A 22,669-nucleotide genomic window follows, 5' to 3' on the forward strand; every position below is an offset into this window, starting at 1 on the left:
TAGTCTATATTCTGAAGTGAACAGTTGTAAGTTTGCCTTGTTCTTCACTTATTGTTTCAATTTAAATTATTTATTTACAGTAAATATGTACTCTCAAAAATGCCTGGAAAAAAGAAAAGTGAATTTCAGAATACAAAATCTTTGTAGAAGCAAAAAAACATCAAAAGAAAAACAAGAAATTTTAAGCTGTTGTAAATTCAGAATAAAAGTGATAAACTTGCCTCCAAGTTTCAGTTGTCTAAGACGGTGCCCATTCCATAATGGGCACCATCTTAAAGAATAAACAAAAACATTCACATTCTTATTCATGATATGGAGTAATGGAAAATTAAGGTTCGATTTACAACACTCACTTAATGACTGTTTACAAGAACTAATTAGGTTGTAAAAGTGTGCGCGCGAGAGGGAGGGGGGGGATCTACTGTACTGTGATATATACTCTTAAATTGGGTTGTATTCATGCTATCTTTTCTTACATATAAGCATCATAACGTTCACTTGTAAAAGCGCTAATATTAATAACTATACCCACAGAAACACTACTGAAGGATTTTATAATGAACAGTTCTGATTTACCAGAATATATACCAGTAGCTCTTACAGAATTGTAACAATTATAACCTCATGTTATAACAGAAGATAATCTTCTGGAGAAGGGAGAGGAGAATGAGATATGTGCATTATAGTACTACTGTGAAAGTGTTTGAGATTAACAAAGAAAATTAATGATTGATCCCTACACATTTGTGTTTTCAGCTAGTGAAAATTGCCTAAACAGACAGCAAATGTTTAGTATTTTATAATGAACAATTCTGATTTACTAAAAGATTTACCAGTAACTCTTATAAACTGTACCCATTATCATCTTACATATGTTATTATAATAGAAAATAGTCTTAAAAAAAAAAGAAAAAAAAAAGGGGGGGGGGAATGAAATATACAGTCGAACCTCATTTAATATCATGCTCAGTTTACATCTTCGTTTAGTGTCAAAACTTCCATTGGCCTACATGCTTTGTTCTTCCACATCTACTCCATTTACTGTCACGCAGCACTCATATGATACTCCTGTGAAGCCTGCATGATGACCAGTTGAGGTAGGCATGGAATACCACTGCTCAGTCAGTTATTCTCCACTTGTTGACCGGTTGCATATAGTGACCTCTGACTTCATTTTTATATTTTTTGGGTGGGTGGGTGTGAGGGGGGAGGTAGTATTGAGTGACTTGGTTATTGCACCACTGTATGTACTGCAGTACTGTAAGTTAATTTAATTCTATGTATACTCATAAAATTAAACCCACGGCTCCTAAGAGATTTTGATCTTCTGAGCCAGTCTGCAGGTAAAGCATCAAGAAAGGCCATCAGTTTATCCACAAAACAAGCAATAAAAGATCATAATCAAGGGCTTAGTGTTAACTTAGTTTTATCTGTCTCTACTGCGCAAATAAATCATTTCCTGGAATGCTGGGATGGAGTTAAGGGGGATCGCAGTTTTCCATCCTAACATAGAGGAGACAGCACTGTGGCCTATTTTAAAAAGCTGTTGAATGAGAAGAAAAAAACAGTTCACCCTACATAGTTTCTTCAAACCTCAATAGAAGGTAGTACTGTCAACCCACAGATTCCTCCTGCAGAAGAGGTACAGTACACAGAAGAACTCCTTGGCGAGACTCTTTTTCTTCCTGACACTAATCCTTCTCCTCGCCTCACCTTTCCATTACCATTGTACAAAACCAAGATAAAGCTTGTTTTTTTATTGTTATTATTTGTTTATTATTAAATTTGAATATGTAATACATGTTAATTAATATACATAAAAACATTCACAGAGCCTTAAATTAATAGCTCTTTGGGAGCAATTTCCCGTCGATGACGTGAGGAGCTTAAGGATCTTCCTCAGCAATAGACAAGTTAGCTGGTCCTGGGAGTGGACAGCAGGTTTTTTCCCCCGGTTTATCCTGGGGTTTTTCCTCCAGCAAAGCAGGCATGAACACACACTTCAACAAACATGGGATACTACCAGGAATAAGGAGCAACCAACCTATTCCATAGGGATTGTTCGTTACGGAAGCTTACACAGTAAAATGTGTAGCCCTGTGTGAAAGCGTAACATAAGATACGATGGGAGCAATAAATTTTTACTTTTGGGTCTCTGAAATGGATTACCTAAAACCCCACTGAACATGTAATTGACTTAATGTCACTTTTCCAGAATGAATTAGTGATGTTAAATGAAGGTCAACTGTATATGGATTATAGTACAATTGTAAAAGTGTTTGAAACTAACACAGAAAATCAAGGCTGTATGTATAGACTGGCTCTATACATAAAGGAGCTTTCACTGAAAATACAAAACAGACAGCAAATCTTTATCGCTCAAAATCCTTCAATAGTTTAATAATTTTTGCTTTATATACAATAATAAATAAAAAAAAGCTTAATAAGAGATTAACTATATAGGAAACTAATACGCACGAATACCAAATTCCACAAAACACATCATCCAAGCTCAAAAACTAGTTATTGTAATGGCATTAACATAACAAATTATAGGAAGAGCTAGAAGGCTTTCTTCAGAATTATTGCAAAAGGATTATGATTTAAGATAGTAAATTTTCATGTCCCACTGTGATATTACTAGCTTACTGATTATTCTACTTGTAAAATAACATGAATTTGCATACAGAATGGAATAGTGGCAGTTCCAGCTGAGCTAAGCATTTTTTTTTTCTCTAATGTAAGAGAATGTGATATTTCAACAGGAAGTCGTTTGTAATATAATGGGGAAAAAAATTCCTTTTCTCAAATGTTACTATACTTTTGTTATCTCAGTTAACAAAATAAATATCAGTTAAATATACTACAAGTATGTAGTATATTTAACCTTCTTTATAGTTTATTATTATTATTAAGCATGAGCCTGCTTCCCCCCCCCCCATGCATTCCAGACATGGACATGATACTGGAAAGCTCTAAAACACATACACAGTCAGTTTATCTCAAAGAGGGATGACCTAATTTTTTTTTTCATGTTGTATTTTTTTCATATTCATTAAGGAAATGAATACCAATAGAGTTAGACAAATTAAAATAACTTATATTTTAATGAATATTAAAACTGAAGAATAACAGAACATGTTACTATACCAGTAGCCAGTATTTTATTTCAGAGTAGTCTACTAGGTTTTTGTTTGTAACTTCAAATGAAAAGGTGCTTGCCCAAGGCAGTCAAAGCTAGATAACTGGAAGGAGACCTCCACACTGCCTTTCAGGAATGCGGAGAACCGACTGGGACTTCTGATGTTGTCTTTCTTGGTGGAGAAGCCTTGTTGTTGGATCACTGTAGAGCATTAATATAAAGGATTGAGAGAGGGGAAAGAAGAAAAAAACGGAAAGAAACAGTAAAATTGGCAAAGGGGGGAGGGGATCATGAGGAAATCTCAGTTGAAGTGAACCATGTATATTTTAACACAACATGCACATATTGTATGTCCATACATAACTTAGTGGATGAATTAAAGGCACAGATGAAAAGAAGCAAGTCCAAACAATAATAGTCACAGATAGAATGTTGTATAATTATATTTTACAAGATGGTGGAAAAGACATGGGGTCTTGTCAAACTTATAGACATACAGGTAGAAACAAATTTAACGAAGATAAAAATTTGATTTTAAGGTGCGCGGTGAAAAATATATGAAAAAAAGTAAAATAAAGGGTTATTAGACATTGTAGACCGCGTTATACGAGGGTTACCTGTATATAATATCTTGGTATTTTTAATTTATTGATTGTTGGTACTCATTTCTTTACTTTATAATCTCTTATTATATTCTACATTTCAAGGGATTCAAAATTTCTTTTTCAGCTGTATCAAACTGATTAATATTTGCTCTATTTCTTGCTTTACTGACCTCACTCTGAAGATGTCAGTGGTCTACTTTAAATGACATTTACCTTTCTACCTTTTTTTCAATTTTTTTTTTCTTTTCCATTTCAATCTCCTTCAAGCTAACAGTTTACTAACAATGACTCCAGCAAGGTTGTTCTTCTGCACAAAGAGAATAACAGTCAACTAGCATGTAGCAACTTGATTCTGCATTCTGGTAGGCAATTCTGAAATAAAATGACCTTGCTAGTAGTATTATTAATACAAGCCGAGTGTTAGCCCCCACAAAAACATACTTCTATGAAGTAAGATTCTATTTGTGCGACACATACTTTAACTGCTAACTTATATACCTTTTAATGAAAGAACATGAAAAAGTAAAATAATTCTGTGATCTGGTAACACAATGGGACTGGGAAGGCACATTTCTACTGTCATAGACTGGGACACTTCTGGCAGTGAGGTTAACTAAATTAATATCAGCTCTTATGCAGGTGTGTGAAACTGTTCAGTTTCCAAGTAGGATATTATTGCATGGCTATATTCTATACTGGTGGAGAAGCCTTGGTGTTGGGATCACTGTAGATCTCAACACAATGTAAATGCAATATAATGCTCATATCAATTTGAGACTATGAGAGGAAAAGCATGATTCCCTATATATATATATATATATATAATGCAGAGGAAATCCCTAAGCTGTTTTTGGAACTCAAACCTCAGTTTACCAATGCTAATGATGAATAGTGGTTAAAGTTCAAAACAGACATAGTCCAGTAAATAAACCTATATAACCTATAAAGTAAACTGAAACATTGCACTTCTGTAATAAGTAACCAAAGAAAACAACAATGCTGTAATCGTAACAAAAGTAACTGGCAATGATTTTCATCTTGATCACCCACTGATTTAACCTAAGCAAAGAACAATCTTTTACTATTTTATATATATATATATATTAGGGATCACAATGGATACTCACCTATATTAAGCACATCTAGTTCCAAGTACCCACAATGAATTACTCAGTAGCACAACATTTCTTTAACAAGAGGGTTCAAATCAACAAGCATTTTATAATATAAATTTAACTACCATATGGATGAAATATACTAAATTTATGCTGTTCACATCCATGTTAATTCAATGGTATCCAAATGATATTTCAATTGAGATTTCACATTCATGTACTTACTGATGTGAAGATACATCACAGCTGATATAGGAGTTAAGAAATTTTTATGCTATATTTTAAATATGTTATATAATTCCAAGAAAAAAATGCAAATACATGGTTAAACTAATTGAAATGCTGTTATGTAGGCAATTATGTAGGTCTTTGAAATCTTATTTACTATAAATATTTTCACTTAGATTTTGTATTTTAAGGGAGACATATGAAAAATATGTTATAACTATTTTCAAATATTTTAAATTAATTCAAATTTTCATTCATAGTGGGATGTTTATTTTATATCTGTGAACAGCATGTTTCACTTTTCATATATGGGATTAGTGGTACTGAAGTGGGAGTCAATAAATAATATGGTTACTGTTTAAACTTTTTTGAATCATACTACTTGCTTTATAATTTGCTGCACTGTTTGATCTTTTGGATGTTTTAAGTGCCCTATTTTTATAATACTCATGGCTCAATCTTTTTTAAATTGTTTTTCATTATTTCTTTAATGAGCATAAAAAAAATCTAATAATCTTTTTGACAGGTTATTTGTAAATAAAGCGATATAACTACTCAAAAGAAGAGCAAGTATGGCAATATTCTGAAAATATCTTGGATAAAAAAGAATAAATCAAATGTAAATTGTGATAAAATTCATACATACAAACTCTACAAGTAACTTGCTAAAATATATTACAGATTTGAATCACTTTTAAATGACACACAAATTAAAAAATAAAGCATTGCTTATTCTGTTTTACCAAAACATAGTAATTTGTCTCATGAAATAAAGATGCCAAGAAATAATTATTTTCTTGGTTTATATTATTATATTCTTAGTTAATTTTCAACAAATGCCCCATGAAAACATAACAGATATTATAATAAAGTATGATAATTAAAGACGGCCTCCCATTGTCATTTGTCAGTGAAAGTAATTTTAAAAGTTAAATGAGTTATGAAATCCTAGAATTTTCCTGGGGTTACATAACTTTGCCATGTGCAAACATAGAGAAAGATGGTATCCTAAAAATCCATGATAAAAGAAAGGAAGAATTAAAGTATATTACTAGAGGACAAACCTATGTATTCACTACTGATCACTGGACTTTGATGGTAAATGATTCAGTTATCACAATTACATCAATGATAAACAGAAAACTTATGTGACAGACTAAAAAAAGTACCTAACAGATGCTACAAGTATTAATAATAATGCATATGACCATTAGTATTAAGCAAATAGACAGCAATTAGAAGACTGTGCCACTGTTTATGCCAATGCTAGAAATCTGATTGTCATGCCTGTAAAGTGACTCACAGAAGGAAGAAAATAATCAGTGGAACAATTATTCCCTGAAAAACCCCTTCAAGTAGATAGAAAGCTGATTTTTAAAATTCACCAAATTGAAGATCAAGGAAACTTACAGGACACAAAGCATTCTTTACTTGCGACCTCAGCATTAAAAGAGAGAGAGAGAGAGAGAGATGACAAATCTAATTCTTGACCATCCTGCAAGATGAAATTCCACTTACTTTATGTTTTCAAAGCTACACGGATCAAGAAAAACTATAAAATGCTACAGTGGATGAACACATCAGATTAGATAAAATGCATGCCTCTTAAATCTGATGAATCTTTGAACCAATGAATCTTTGTTGCCCTGTCTTAAATCACAACAATTCTTTGCTAGAAAAAACAAGCATCTCTTTCACAATTCATCCCATTATATTTGGATTAGCAAATGTCCATTACAAGAGCACAGTTTCAAATCTTCATATTCCTCAATTCCAAACAAAGACGGTTTCTGCTGATAAGAAACAGACCACTGTTAAGTTCTGGTAGCACTATCCCTCCTAGCAAAAAGAGGATCTTTACAAAATACAGTTTTGTTTGCTTTCCCATAAAAAAAAAAGATATTCTTCTCCACTTACTTTTAGTAATTCTGAGCTCAACAGTCAAGACCAAATCTCTCTTCTCGGACTGATTCTTACTCCAAACCTTTCCTGTCACAATCATATCACTTCTAAAGCATCAACAGCTTCCAAAAAATTTGGCATCCTTTTCTGTTCAAGACAGCACTTTGCTGCCAAACAGTTACTTACTTTGTACAAATCCCAAATCTGACCAACATCGAAATTCTGCTCTCATATTTCAGGTGGTGCACCTAAGACCACCCTAAAAATTCTTGATGCTGTTTAGAAAAGAGTAGTCCAGTTGATAAATGACATTTCTCTTACAGACACTCTTTAGCCACTATCCCATAGAAGATCAATTTCTGCATTGTGTCTTTCTACAGATATTTTCACGACTATTGTTCATCAGAACTAGTGTTAGATCCTGAATGGGGAAATTTTGAAAGGAAATTATTCATTCAGGATTTAACATGCAAAAACTAACAACTTAGGGAGATAGCTGCACTTCAGCAGAAAATAAAGAAAACTTGTTTACTATATGTGAAAATATATATTCCTTTGTATGTAATTTACTAAGATCTTATTGTTGTTTAACCAGAAATCAAAGTGAGAATTTGTATCATAATATAGTATTTGTGTAAGGAAAATATTTAGTTCATTAAGATATCCAGTGTTGTAAGTCTCCAGACAATTTATAAGTAGTAGTCCAAAGGTAGCGTGCTAGCCGCCCAGTTTAGCATAATGCCCGAGGCAATAACATACGCGGAAGGTGGCATTAGCACACTTTCCAAGAAAACAGCACCCTAACAGCAAACGGAGAGCAAGGGATCAACCTGGGGGTATAAATGAAGAGGGTCGTGCGGAAAAGATACAACGAAGAAAGAGGGCACACGAAGTGAGAATATAAGGCGATGCGCGCCATATTACTAACTCTCTATTTCCTGGTTCCTGTTTGGTGATTTTGACTGGTGGTTCGAGAGAGACGTGCATAGGTGTTGCGATGTCGGACAGCAGGCTTTTTCCTGGAGATGCCTAAGAAATTCCAAGCGGAGCCGTTCGTGAATTATCAGCCTTGCAGAATCATGCCAATTGCTGCATGTCCCATTGGAAGGAGCGGAGAAAGTCCCCTTAGACGCGGCAGCAAACACGTTCGTGTCCGGCAGCAGAATTCAAGGACAGTGTGAGCCCAACGCCAGGTGCAGAGACGGAATAATCAGAAGGTAACCAGACCACGTGGAAGCGACATATTGTCCGAAACAGAATCGGTAATGTAGAAAATTTTATTGTATGTTTCAGAAATGTTAGAGGAAGGAAAAACGTGTGTAAGCATAAAGCATGGACAATTATTAGAGGACTTTAGTGAGAATTCCCTTTTGGAAATAACTAGTTTCCTTTAGCAAAGATTGTCTGGAGGCAATTATATTATTGAATGAGACTGAACCTGATAAAATGAAACAGGTATTGCTGAGAGCTTTTAATTGAAAACCTTGTGAATGTGTAAATGTGTAACTTAAGAATAACTTGTGGAAAGATATTACAGTTTATGTATAATGTTGTATAGTATTTTTTTGAACTAACTTAGCGTGAACTGATTTTTCTTAGCATACACTGATTTCCTTAGCATTGAATATATGTTGCATCTTAACTGTAAATGTTTAAAGTTCCAATAAACATGTTTTATTTCTGATGCATGAGTTATGCCCGATAATGAAATCAAATTACCACTTATAAAATAGAACCTTAGCGGGAAGAATTTTGAAGGTTTATAATGATAGATTATAGGTCATGACTGCAAAGTACCAGAAATCTATATGACCGTAACGAAGTGTAAAATGATGTGTGTATGCCTTAAGATCTAGGATTGTTTCCCTGAACAAGAATCTTTTCTGTTATAGGATACTGGCTGGTGCAGTATAATATAAATTTTGCCAGTATCTGAAGAGGAAATAACCCTAGATAGAAATAAGATAGACTAGACAATGGAGAAGATAATAGCAATTACTGAGATAATAAAGATAAAAAAATAGAAGAAAGTAACGACGTAACACTAGCATCCATTATGCCTCATATTTCTGCTAGACCTACAGGGACTTACAACTGCTCAGTATCCTTTTACAGTCGAACTACATACTCACTGAACCTGCTACTCTCAGTCATCTTTTATTCCTTCCACCTCAATTCTGTGGAACAGTCTCCTTCATGAAGCATTCCCAAAGAACTCCAATCTTCAATAATTCAAGAAGAATATCAACAGATTACTGTTAATATTCTTCCCCTGCCCTCACAAGACATCTGTTTGCTATAGGTTCTTCTGCCTTTCATGTGTGAAATAAATTAGATTAAAACTCCCCTATCTACATAAAAAAGTAGAGTGGAAAAAAACATGAAATTTCATCATGCAATGAGTTATCACTATATAGATCCCTTCTTGAGGTGAAAAAATAAAAAGCATTCAATTGCTCAAATTATCTAAACTTACAAAGCATTTTTTTTTTTTTCCATAGATGGAACTCATATCTAAATTAACAAGACTGACCCCAAGCACAGCTGGGACTATTTTATTCTTGAAAAAGAATGGCTTTCAGTTGAATGATTTAGATAAAAATTAACTTATATTCATTCTCAGAAGGCAATGAATAATGAACTGGATAAGAATGTAAAACATCGTAAAACATCCCTGAATAAGAAGAGTATGTCTAGACAGAGTCTAGACATACTCTTCTTAATAAGTTTATAATTTCACGTGCATCTCTACATTGCCTTTTCTTACAGAAATGTATCAAAAAAAAAAAAAAGTACTTTCATTCACTCTTTATGAATGCTTATTTCTCTTGATCAACACTAATTTCAGGTACCTGACTAATTCATTGTGATCCCTTATATTTACACACACAATACTTATCCTATCCCAATTCAGTTTACATACATTTCTCAGAAGGCAATGAATAATGAACTGGATAAGAATGTAAAAATCATAAAACATCCCTGAAAGGGTGAAAGCACATTCTGCAACTGATTGACTCATATGTGATGAGTTGATGTTTGTAGCCTGAGTTTTTGGAGTTTTGTTTGTATATATATTGTGTGTGTGTGTATATATAGATATATATATATATGGATGTTCATAAGTTGGATATTTATAGTTTGAAGATATTATTTCTTAGCTACTTAAATTTTTTTTTTTTTTTTTGTTATGTTTAATGGTGCAATAGAGCTAAGGTTTCAAGCTTTCAGTATTCAAAAATCATTCTGATTCTAAAAAGTATTCTGATTTTTAGAAAATCAAGATCAAAGAAAAGCAGCCTACACAAACTTTCAGCAAAGCTCTTGCTAAATTTTATTGTATTAAAGAATATATGACATCATTTAGTACAGTATAAATGAAGAGACAATAATGAGATTGTGTCTAATAGAATATGGAAAGCAGTTGGCAATGTCGGACTTTTTTTTAAAAAGAGACTGTACTTCAGGACAGATGATAAAAATGTCAGTACTGTATTTTATATAGCATATTATTTATAAAAGTATTTACAATTGACACTTTTGTGATTAATGTATGTTTATGTTTAAGATTTTTACTTTTTGGTAATAAAGCAAGTTATGAATAGCAGTTTAGAGAACAATGCAGCAACTAACGAAATGTGATCTACTTAGATATTGTATGTTAAATTTTTTGAAGGAAAATTTTATGTAATTTTTGCTTATAAATGCTTTTAATGAATATTATGGTCAGTGCTTGATCTGCATGAAAATGTTATTAACAGTTCAACTGCAAATTACTTACATACTAATCAGAGTCTAGACATATCAACATGAAAAATCATCATTAGTAGGCAGGCTCTTTCGAGCCTGCCTACTAATGATGATTGTGAGGATAAATGTGATCTGCATGAGCTTTTCCCTTTTTTTTTGTAAAGGATGTAAAAGGTTAAGATTTATTAAGAGATAGTCCTAGTATTACGATGTATGAGTCTGATTTAATAAAAGATGGTTTTAACTTCCATTAATGATAAGAATGTAACTGTTGTTGAGCATGCAAATGAAAGTTCATCTAATTAGAATACTTTGTTCTTCCAATACAATTAAGTAAAATTATTAGATTATTTAAAAGAGAAAACTATATTTTCATTAATATATTTCTTTTTTTTGGCTAATTCTAGCAATCTGCAATGTAATAATTAATTACACTAGCAACCAATGGAGATTTTCTCCCCCCCATAACATCTATATCACCTTTAAAAACTGATTCATTTTGTAAAAACTATCAAAAAAAGTGTGGTTACATGTATTTTATGCATACAACTTCATTTTTTAAAATAAAAGTTGTCTCCATCTATGCAGTTTAAAACTCCACTGAATGCATAATACATGGCATTAAAAATGTATTAAAAAAAAAGACTTGAATTCTTCATCACAAGTTTGTACGAAACAGAAAATTACAACCAGTCTTCATCAGGGGAAAAAAACATTAAATTTCCATTTCAAGTTATAGTTCTCTTTGTATATACATGCATTACAAATTACTCTCACTATTCTCTATAAAAACTAATATATATCAACAGTGATAACACTTGTTTTTTCATGCAAAAGGAACTGCATGCATCAAATCAGTTTCAAAAATTCACTTATCTCTGACATGTCCAAAGGCTAAACATACCTTCAAATTTTAAAGGATTATTCAAAAAAAGCAGGAGAAAAAAATCAATAAAATGCATGTTTCTCTTTTTAAAAGGGACTCTCATGCAAGTACTAACATGATATATCTTTGATAATTAGATTTATCAATAACTGATTTACTTTCTTAATAGAAAATAAATTATAATGTAGGCGTATAGGTAATATCAGCACGCACGCACACACACACACACATACACACACATATACACTGTAAAATATACAGTTAAAAATTGTATAGAGCTTTAAAATTATATTTACTAGCATTCCTTTCAAAACCAGATATTTCAGTTTAACCAGTTGCACCATATTTTCATATATATTCATATATGTACACAAATATTCACGTGTGTGCATGTGTGTGTGTATTCATATATTTATCAATATTCATATGTACACACACACACACCTCAATTATCATCTAATATCAGAATGTTGCCATTTAGACGAAACTGAATTCTAGATACAAAGCACCATGATCGGAAATTACTTTTTACATAAAAACCATCACAGGAAGAATTCAGGAAATTATACTTTACAAAACAATTAACTTTCGATTCTGCCAAGAAATATTTATAAACAGAATTAAAAATCTTTCCTAACAAACTGCCATTATTGTTACCCATTACAAGTCCAGATCTGGTAAAAATGTAGTAAATAATAAAAAAGTACCTGATAATTTTATTTAGTTCTACATAGGGAAATGAAATATAAAGATAAAAATTTTCAAATGTTTAAGGGTACTATAAGATTAGGAAAGCACACTGTCAGCTTAATGGAAGATAATGCATTGCTAGCTATTTAAATCCAATTTGCTTTTGCATCTATCAAAACTGATTTAACACAAGCTTCTGAAATTCAGTTCATAATAGGCATAAACCAAAATTAAAATTTAAAAAAAAAGTTGCAAAGATCAGATAATTATTAATATTAATGAAATTGTGCTCTTATCAGCATCATTCAATATCATGGCAGTGAAATATACTTCCACCTATAAAACAGTCTTACTTTATTTTTAAATTACTGAATTACACCTATGGTGAAAAAATACAGTCTACTAATCTGAGACTCCAGGAACTGACACTGTGACACTGTTTACATAGGGTATCTGTGGGTCACAAACTTGGCACATTAGAAGGTAAGAATCTGCGAACATCAAGATATCTGTTGTAATTTATGTACAAAAATGTACAATCGCTTTATGCAGTCTTGTACTTTCTGGTAAGATGATTCCAGTTCAACATGTCTATCTTCTTGTTCCTTAAATAAAGTATGATATAAGGAAAATTACTGAAACCACATTATATATTTAAATCATCATAAGTATAATAATGCAAGTAACAAATACACTACTTAAAGGGGAAAAAAATACACTGAGGATTTTATAAAATGGTTAAAAAATTCTGGAAAAGAAAAAATTTCATTGGAACCATTTTATATTTTGACACAGTGATTCATCATGTTAGTATAGTAAAGCTATGTATCCTGAGACTATGAGTATACTTCATTTTTATACGACTAGGCAAAGAGTAAACGTTATTTTAAAAAAGGCAGGATTAGTTCTGTCCTCCTCTCAAAGATGTCATCTAATTAGATGAAGTCCTTGAGAATACTAATACAAATATCCACAGAAAAAAAGATTAGCAAAATACAAGAAATTACTATGAAAAAAGGACTGCTATAGTTTGTAGTTATTCTGGACTTGCTAGTACTGTGTAGCATATGGGATAAGTAGTCTCATTTTTGTCATAGTTGAATTATATTGAATAGCAGTATGATAAGTTATAGTTGGTTTACACAGATGGACTGAGTATTATTTCCACAGAATCTAGTATCATTTTTTCAGTCTTATGATAACATCTGTGTAAGATCTTGGATGTATTCCACTTTGCTATGTATCTAGTAGACTGGTTGTCATTTGGATTTGCAGAGTTTATTACATGACACAGCTTGGGGCTCTGGATCTCCTTCCATATGTGATGTCTTCAACACTCCTGTATTATACCATATAGCCTTCCAAAAATGCTATATAGTTTCTGTGATTAAAACAAGGTGTACTAGCAATTCAAAATAAACTACTACTTTACAGACCCTTTGTAAAGAACACTTCTTGGTAAAGCCCAAGCAAATTAGATATTGACTGATATTCATCTAGCTTGAGATTAAAAATAATTAAAAAGAAATTCATTTATTAATCCAATATCTTTACTAATAAAATATTCGAGTCACTGAAAAAAAAACTCCAGCCTAGCAAAACTCTGTCAAGAATAGATAACCTTGCCTTCTCTTCCATTCTTCCCAAATACCTACATTCATGAAGATAAGTAGGAGATGAATATGCAATTTTTGGAAACACTGCAAACACTTTCTATTCTAATGTTTTTTTTTTAATTTTTATTTTAATGGCAAATTACCTATGAAAGCTAGAAATCAATAGCATATTTACTACCATGGGGGGGGGGGAGCTAAAATCAGATTACGCAGAAGCCTGGTTCTCTGGAAGCCAAACGGTACGTTTTTTAAGACATGTCAGGCCTCCAATAAACAAAGTGGTGGTGGTGGTTTCACAACAGGCAATAGAAATCACCCACCTGAAAAGTTTTACTAACATTTATGGCAAAGTGAGATTCAAATTCACAGTATGTTGGTCACAAAGCATATGCTATCAATTTTGCTAATCAGGTTGGAAACTGTAAGTGCTGACAACATTTTGGAAATACAGGAGAGATATACATAGGAGAGACGAGTACACTACCATACTACCTAAGGCATAAGGTATAGACAGTTATGTTTAGGTTTCATACAGAAAATGTGGCATAACTGATTCAAATTCAAGTATATTTTGTATAGTTTTTCATGTAATACTGTTTCAGAATGAATATATTACTAGTAATTTAACACAAGATAAGTATACGACTGAATAAATTTAATAGTGATTGAAGCAACACTTCAGTGTCTAACCTACAGAAGTGCTCCTTAGGTTTCATTTCAGGTTCTACTTAATGCTTAGTGTGGTTCACAGGAAAATAGAACTGTTTTTATGGCTATGTGTACCAAATGTAGTATAACACAGTATTGTGCAACCAGCAAATGAAGTGTTTATTGATAGTTCCTTGTTTTATATCCTGAATGGAATTTGAACCCAAACAACGCATGTAGGGGTGCTTAAGGGTCAAAGCTGTATAACTGAGAGGAGATCTCCACATAGCCTTTAAAGGAATGCGGAGAACCGTCCAGGGCTTCTGACCTAATGTCCAATCCTCACCTTCTCATGGTGCACCCTGTTGGGGATCTACTTGGATACTGAACGAACGAGGATGGGCTGGCAATTTGGGATTTAGCCGACCAAATTGTATTCTTACTGGTTAAACCAAAATAAAAAATGATGGTACAACATGACAAAATTTCATGCTGGCTGGGGCGTCGCCCGGTTAAACAAGGACCCCGTCGTTTTCGCCAGGGAACCAGGGCGAACAGCGAAAAATGAGCTACTGGAACAAATCTGAAAACAAACCCCAACTCAACATCACCAGAGTGAAAGATCAGTACTATCAATGTAAGAAGCTGAATGGCAAAGAAATAGAGCTAGCTGAGGAATTAGATAAGTACCAGATCGATATAATAGGAGTGACTGAAACAAAAAAGACCAAAACTGGTGAGATCTTTCTGAGCAATAAATACAAAATGTTATATTCAGGCAATGACAATCCAGGAAAAGAAGGAGTAGCCATAGTATTCAACACAAAATACGAGGCTAATCTTCTTGAATGGCAGTCAGTCTGAAGTAGAGTAATGTGGGCAAATATGAGAATGGGGAACTGGACAATGAGACTTATTTGTGCCTATGGTCCCACAGAAGGTTCTACTAAGGTAGAAATGGAGGAATTTTTTGATGCTTTAGAAAAAGCAACTGACACAATGAAAAAGGAAAAGTTGGTCCTTGTTGGGGATATAAATAGCAGAGTAGGAAATGATTGCGAGACATCCAAAAATATTTTGGGAAAATTTGGAGAAAAGAGCAAAGCTAATAATAATGGCAAATATCTGTTGGATTTCTGCTCAGGACATGGACTGGTTATTACTAACACCATGTTCCAACATAAAAATGTGCACAAATTCACATGGAGAGAAGAGGCAAGGAATAAGAAAAGTCTCATTGACTATGTTATTGTTGATAGTGATGTTTTCTCCCTGGTACAGGACACCAGAGTGTACAGAGGATTTGAAATTGGAAGTGATCACTATTTAGTCTTGAGCAGGATAAAATTGAATTTCATATTGAAAAGAATAACATGCAAGAAAGTTTTAAAGCGAATAAAAGTTGAGCAGCTCTCAGATGTGAACTGTAGACTAATATACAGAAAGATTATTGAAAAAAAATGAAAGAGGTTGAGAACAGGAATCAAACCTTGTAGATTCAGTCGCAAACTCTGAAGAAAACATTGATTGATTCTGCCAGAGAGGCATGTGGTGAGGTTGTCTGCAAGGATAAAAAAAAATCATAACTCCCTGGTGGACACAGGAAGTTAAAGAGGCAGTGAAGGAAAAGAAGAAAGCATATCAAAAATTCCTGTCAAATAAGTCAGTTTGTGCTCTTAGAGAATATAGAAACAAATGAAAGAATGCTAAACACTGTGTAAAACTAGCTAAACAAAAGTCATGGGAAGACTTTGGCAAGAATATAGAAAATAAATATCAAGAAGGTGGCAAAATATTCTGGAGGTTGTCGAAGAAGCTTAGGAATGGAGGAAAGAGTGCTGTAAAAGGAGTTAGAGATGATAAATGTTACATGAAAACGTGAGAAAATGATATCCTTGAAGTATGGAGTAATTACTTTGAAAAACTGCTAAATGAAACAAGCAGTGATGACAGCACAGTGGTAACAAACACTGACAAGGCATGCAGTCAGGATACATATCCATACTTGAAGCAGAAAAAGCCATCAAAGGCTTGAAATGTGGAAAGGCAGCAGGAGTAGATGATATTCGACCAGTATTGCTGAAGTGTGGTGGTATAAAAGTCTTACAGTGGCTGCACTGCATAGTTCAGAAAGCCTGGACAGAGGGACGAATTCCCGATGATTGGAGTAGAGCTCTCATAGTACCCATATATAAAAAATGAAATAAAACTGAATGTGAGAATTACAGAGGTATTTCCCTACTGAGTGTTCCTGGCAAGATCTATGCAAGTATACTTGAGAAACAGTTGAGAAGAATTGTGGATGAAAAGCTGGGTGAAGAACAAGCTGGATTCAGGCCAAATAGAGGCTGTCAGGATCAGATCTTCACTTTGCGACAAATAGTCGAGAAAGCATGGAATTATAACAAAGATCTGTATTTAAGTTTTGTCGATTTGGAAAAGGCATATGACAAGGTCCCAAAAGAGAAGATTTTCAATACGCTGCAGTGGGTATCAATGGGGCATTATATCAAGCAATACTTAGTCTTTATTTGAGCTGTAAGTCAGCAGTTAGAAGTGAAGGAAGTACAGGAAGATGGTTGAATGTTAAATCTGGTGTGAGACAAGGATGTACATCATCCCCTCTGTTATTAATTATCTATATGGATCACATTATGAAGGAAAGTGGTATTAAACATGATATCAAAATTGGAGATGTTAATGTAAGCTCTTTGCTTTATGCAGATGATGTTATACTTCTAAATAAATCCGCTACAAGTCTGCAAGATTCTCTGACTAAATTGAATAGCTGTTGTAATAGATATGGTATGAAGGTCAGCAATAAAAAGACAATGAAAATATACAGAATCATTGAAAATGTCAACTGTGTTGTGAATGGAGAACCTGTGGAACAAGTAAAACATTTCAGCTACTTAGGCACGATTTTTAGTGAAGATGGTTAATTAAATATGGAAATAGACAACAGAATCAGCAAAGCTGGTATGGTGGGAAGTCAATTGAATAAATTCATATGGAATAAGAGAGAAATTAGTCGGAACACTAAATTAGTTATACAAGACAGTATTCAAACCAGTTTTAACTTATGGATCTGAGAGCTGGGTCAGAAGTAAAACACTTGACCAAAGACTAGAGACCGCAAATATGAGAGTCCTGAGAAAGATTAGAGGCGTGAACAGATGGCATCAATGGCAATATCATATTAAAAACGAGGATATTAGGAAAGAACTTGACATTGTCAGCATTCAGGAATGCGTTAGCAGAGCTAATCTCAGGTGGTATAGTCACTTAAATAGAATGGGAGAGAAAAGATTAGCAAAACAAGTGTTCTCTGCCAGGTTGGCAGCAAAACGACCCAGAGGAAGACCAAGATATAGGTGGATTGATACGGTACAAAGTGCCTTAGACGATAGAAATATAAAATCTGATAATGTTGGAGTCTTGACAAGTAACAGACTGATTTGGAGGAAAATTGTAGATAGGAAGTTAGTAATGATATAATTTTTTCATGTAGTACTATCATATCCTGTACACCCCTTGATGGTACATGGCAGGAATTTGATGATGATGACGACAACTCATGTACGATTTTCCTGACACTGCACTATGGAAGTGCAGTTATGGTCACATGGATGTGAAACACTTGCACTTAACAGCTGACAATCTGTTTTTCAGGCGGTAGATAATTTTAATCATCTGATGTGACACCACTACCCTTTTATGTATTTGAAGTGGACAGACCATTTAATCCCTAGAATGGAATTCCAGATAACCTACCTAACTTTTAGCCTGCTCATGATACTAGTATAATAGCAGTTTCTAACTTTTATGGTAAAAAAAGTCAACTGTGTTCAAGTAACAACAACATGTGTTTGTGTATTTAAACAGCTTAATGACAAGTTTGTTTATAAGTTTTTAAACCCTCCCATTCCTTTCTCTTCCAGTGACCCTATAACAAAATTTCAAAGTTTCATCCATGAATAGTGGTCTTTAGATGCTTGGCTGAATTATATACTTCATCAGTCTAACAGTCCAAAGCATGGAACAGTAATGCCATATTAAAAATTGTTACAAATTAATTTAGTAACAAAACAATCCAGTGCTGCTCGAGTTCTTAACTTTATAGAAACACGGACAGTTCTTAAAGAAATAATTCTTTTGATCACTTCTCAAATTCTAGGAAACAAACTTAAACCAAACCATGTCTATTAAAAACTACACAAAACCATCTAAGTTTAATATTTTACTGCAAATTTAGAAGATTTTTCTATGAATTTTCATTTACAAAAAGGTGCATTTTTCTAGAATAAGATCTGAAAAATAACATTTTAGAATGATACAGTTAATCTCCTCATTTCCAAAGCACTCTCTCCTTTGTTGACTGAGAGAGTGTCTGTGTGTGTGTGGGGGGGGGGGTCAAAGAAAACGCTATCCTCATAGTAAAGAATTCTAACGATATAATGTATATGCTTGCTTACAAAATGATATTTGAAGTAAATAGCTGAAACTAGGGAGTCATCAACCCAAAGTATAAAATCTGAACCTCTGAATTCAGTGATAGGAAACATTGTCAAGTAATTGCCTAGCTCCTGCAGTATCATACTGTGTTCTGATAAGTTTTTGGCATGTTAATGTACTCATATATTAGAATTTTATTATACTTTGTATATAAATATTTGTATTTAATAAATGTATTCAGTAGGGCAAGCATATAGTTTTTTCCATTTAAATCTAAATGAAACCTTACTGGTATAAACACAGACAATTTTATAAATTGTCTTATACAGGAAGACATCATTCACATATTACAGTAAAGCAAATATTAGGTGACTGTTGTACCTACATTATATTCAAGTAAAGGGTACCAGGTAAGAAGCTGTCAGTGAGTGTATAGGATGACTCCAAAATCACTTATGTAGTGAATATAGTACAAAATAAACATTTTGAAAAGAGATTTTGGGGATTGCCTTATACAGCAAATCATTTTGTATGCTGGAATATATGACAAATAAAAAAATACACTGAATGAAGTTTTGACTTGCATAAGCTTTCACTTTTTTATTTTTTTTCCTTCCTACCGCTTATTCTAGCAGAAGTCTTCTGCTAGAATAAGCGGTAGGATTGCAGATTCCCTTTCCACACAGAGTTTGTAGGACAATCACAAACATAAATGCCTATGGCGGGATTATCACAAAATGTCTTGTCCTCACTCCAAATGGAAAACCACTCCAAAACGCTAGCTTTTATGCTATGGGTCATTTGAATATACCGTTGACAGTACCACTCATTTGTATATGATAACCAAACTTGACATAACTTTTTACATAATGTACCTGACTTTCATACCCCCCCCCCTAATGTTATCATAATTTTTCTCTTTGTTTCTTAATTTATGGAAACCAGTGTATTTGGCTTACTGAAGGTCTGCATCGCTATTGGCATGCTTGGTTTCCAGAGCAGAGTTTGTGGATATCAGCTCCTTAGTTAATTATCAAAATGCTAGACATTTTGATAGTCACAAGTGCCTATCACACTACACATAAGAGTGAGAAAAGAAATTTGAAGGTATATTAGTTGAGTTATCTGCAAGCTTAGCTGCTTGATAATGAAAGGGACCAATCCTGACAGAATGTATCAGAAGACTTTCCAATCAGCTAGAGAACAATCATAGTGCCACATTCTCTGTCCTGCCATGCCTGATGAGTATAGCAGTATGTAAAGGGTGCTTACTGTAAAGTTCCTATTTAGGGATCATGTTCATGGTACTCTCTCTCTCACAGCATATTTCTGTTTTATAATTAACTTCTTGGCATCAGTAATCATAAAAAAATACAGCAACATATTGAATTAGTAAAAAGCACCTACAAAAAATACCAAAGATATTCAAAGAAAGAAAATAATAAAAAACAAGCACAGAAATACAACCAAAAAATACAAAATCTTCACATCGCTTTATCACTATTTGTGATCATAATTTTAAACAAATGATGTGCGTCACCCAAGGTTTTACTGTTATCAATAACAAAACTTGGACAACTCATATTCTACATAATGTGTTCCAACATGGGGCTGTACATCTGCGTTTATCAGATCTGATTTTCAATGTTAGACACTGCCAAACCTAGACTCTGGTCTATTTACTGGTTCAAAATTTCCTTGATATATTTTGTAACATTCATTTGCTGTCTTTAATGCTCTCCAAATGCTGATAACCATCCTGAACCTTTTATTTATCTTAAAACTTGCTGCAATCCAAACACCAAAGCAGTAAGCACATCTTCCTTTGGATTCCAATGTCTATAATTTAAACTGGTTCCTCTTCTCTTACTTCACATCAAACTACAAGAGATGGTGAAGTATTTGCTGATGGATGATCTAACAAATTCTTTATCTACCCACCAGAATACCATATAATCTTCACCATCCCACTAATACATTTTGGATCCATTTTTAACCAGTTTACCCTCAAAAATACAGTCATCAATTCTACTCTTGACAACTCACCATAACCTTGTTCAAATTTCCTTTTACTATGGAACCCCATTCACCTGACAATTTTCAGACTCATGTCCAGCATTAAAATTATGACAATTGGGATAACCTCCATGGTTTCTACTCTTCCCTTCTATAGTATGATTACTGCTCATCCCAATTCAAACATCTACCCTGAGCAAATTACAGAAATAATTCAAACAGGAATGAAGACCATCCCTTAATGTAACTCAACATCTGACTTCTGTCAAAGTCTTGTTCTCCAATAAATGTGTAATAAAGCAGCCCAAGAAAAAAATTCAACATACAATCAATGGTTCCAGATCAACACTCCAGCTTTACACTCAGCAGCTTGTAACAGCCAGCTGATAAAAAAATAAAAATAATAATAAAAACTGCCAGCAAATCTGCTTCTGATGGGGCTCAATGCAGAAAAATTAGCCTCCCATCCGAACACAAGGAAATTTCCTGGTCCTTGCCAGTTAATGCATGCAACTTCCATCCTTCTGTCTTCTCACACACATCATCCAAAGAAAAGGCAGATATGCTGAAATAATTCTTGTTTTCCAGTTCCTGTATAGATGACCATGGTAAACTACCTTCCACAATACCATAAATAACTTACTTCACATTTACTTCTGGTCTTTCATCACAAAGAAATCAAAGAATTATGTAGCTTTAACACTAACAAGTCTTCTGGTGCTGATGGTATCCTGGGTAATTATGCATTAGTTTTAAGTGCAGTTGTAGGGATAAACTAATGAATTAATTACCCAGAATTAATACCCATCTATATTGACTTTTCAATCTTTCTCTTTTGTCTGTCATCTACCCTACAGCAAGAAAACAAGCCGAGCAATATTCAAGGCCATTTCAATAAAGAGTGAGAGAAGTCAGTCATTCAAACTACCATCCTATTGATATCATTTTGGTTTTTCTCAAATATCAATATTAACAGCCAAATTAATCAATGGAGGCATACTTAGATCTGAAAAAAATTTATGTGACCACTCTAAACACATCCAAGGGAATTTGATTGGGTCTATCAAAATACAAACTTATGGTCTGCTTTTTATTTTTTGCAAGTGGGTCACACCAGTTTTCTCACTGGTTATTCACTACACACAGTAGTCGATAGTCTCCTCTTGCCAGATTTTCCAGACCGATGTTAGAGTAGATCAGACTTTTGTACTTTTAATCACAGCTTTCCTTCTATACAGAAATGACTTTTCACTGATTTCAAATCCCATACACAGTTTTGCTAATGACAATACACTTCATTTCTCTTCTTTGACAAACTTTAGATTGCTGATGCACCCCAAACTACAAGATCTTTCATAAACAATGCCTTGTATTCAGATCATCTTGATCATCTTCAGTGGAGCAAGGATATCCTGAATATAAGGCAATGATAACATTTGGATCTCTAAGCAAGATGATATTTCTTTTCTTGGGCTGACACCTCTACTTTTCCTAGCACAAACACATCCCATCAATAGTTTATTCAGCCTTTCCCCTCCAAAAGATCCTTTTCTGCCCAAGATATTACTACTTATCTACATAAATACTATATCCAACCTTGGAATATGGCTCCATAT

General features: G+C 33.5%; 1 protein-coding gene across 1 annotated transcript in view; it reads right to left on the reverse strand.

The window, feature by feature from the left end:
* Positions 1–12,328: 12,328 nt before the first annotated feature.
* The window catches only part of LOC150092841 (PHD finger protein 21A-like), a 151,459-nt gene continuing 141,118 nt past the window's right edge, over positions 12,329–22,669 (reverse strand). Inside the window, exon 12 of the mRNA XM_090414330.1 lies at positions 12,329–12,923. Coding sequence (XP_090270456.1) covers positions 12,819–12,923 — 105 coding nt within the window. The 3' untranslated portion in view covers positions 12,329–12,818. The remainder of the gene's footprint in view (positions 12,924–22,669) is intronic.

The sequence above is a fragment of the Typopeltis vanoorti genome, chromosome 25 (assembly GCF_054136105.1).
Source record: "Typopeltis vanoorti isolate ZY-2024b chromosome 25, IOZ_Tvanoo_1.0, whole genome shotgun sequence".
NCBI classification, from domain to species: Eukaryota; Metazoa; Arthropoda; class Arachnida; order Uropygi; family Thelyphonidae; genus Typopeltis; species Typopeltis vanoorti.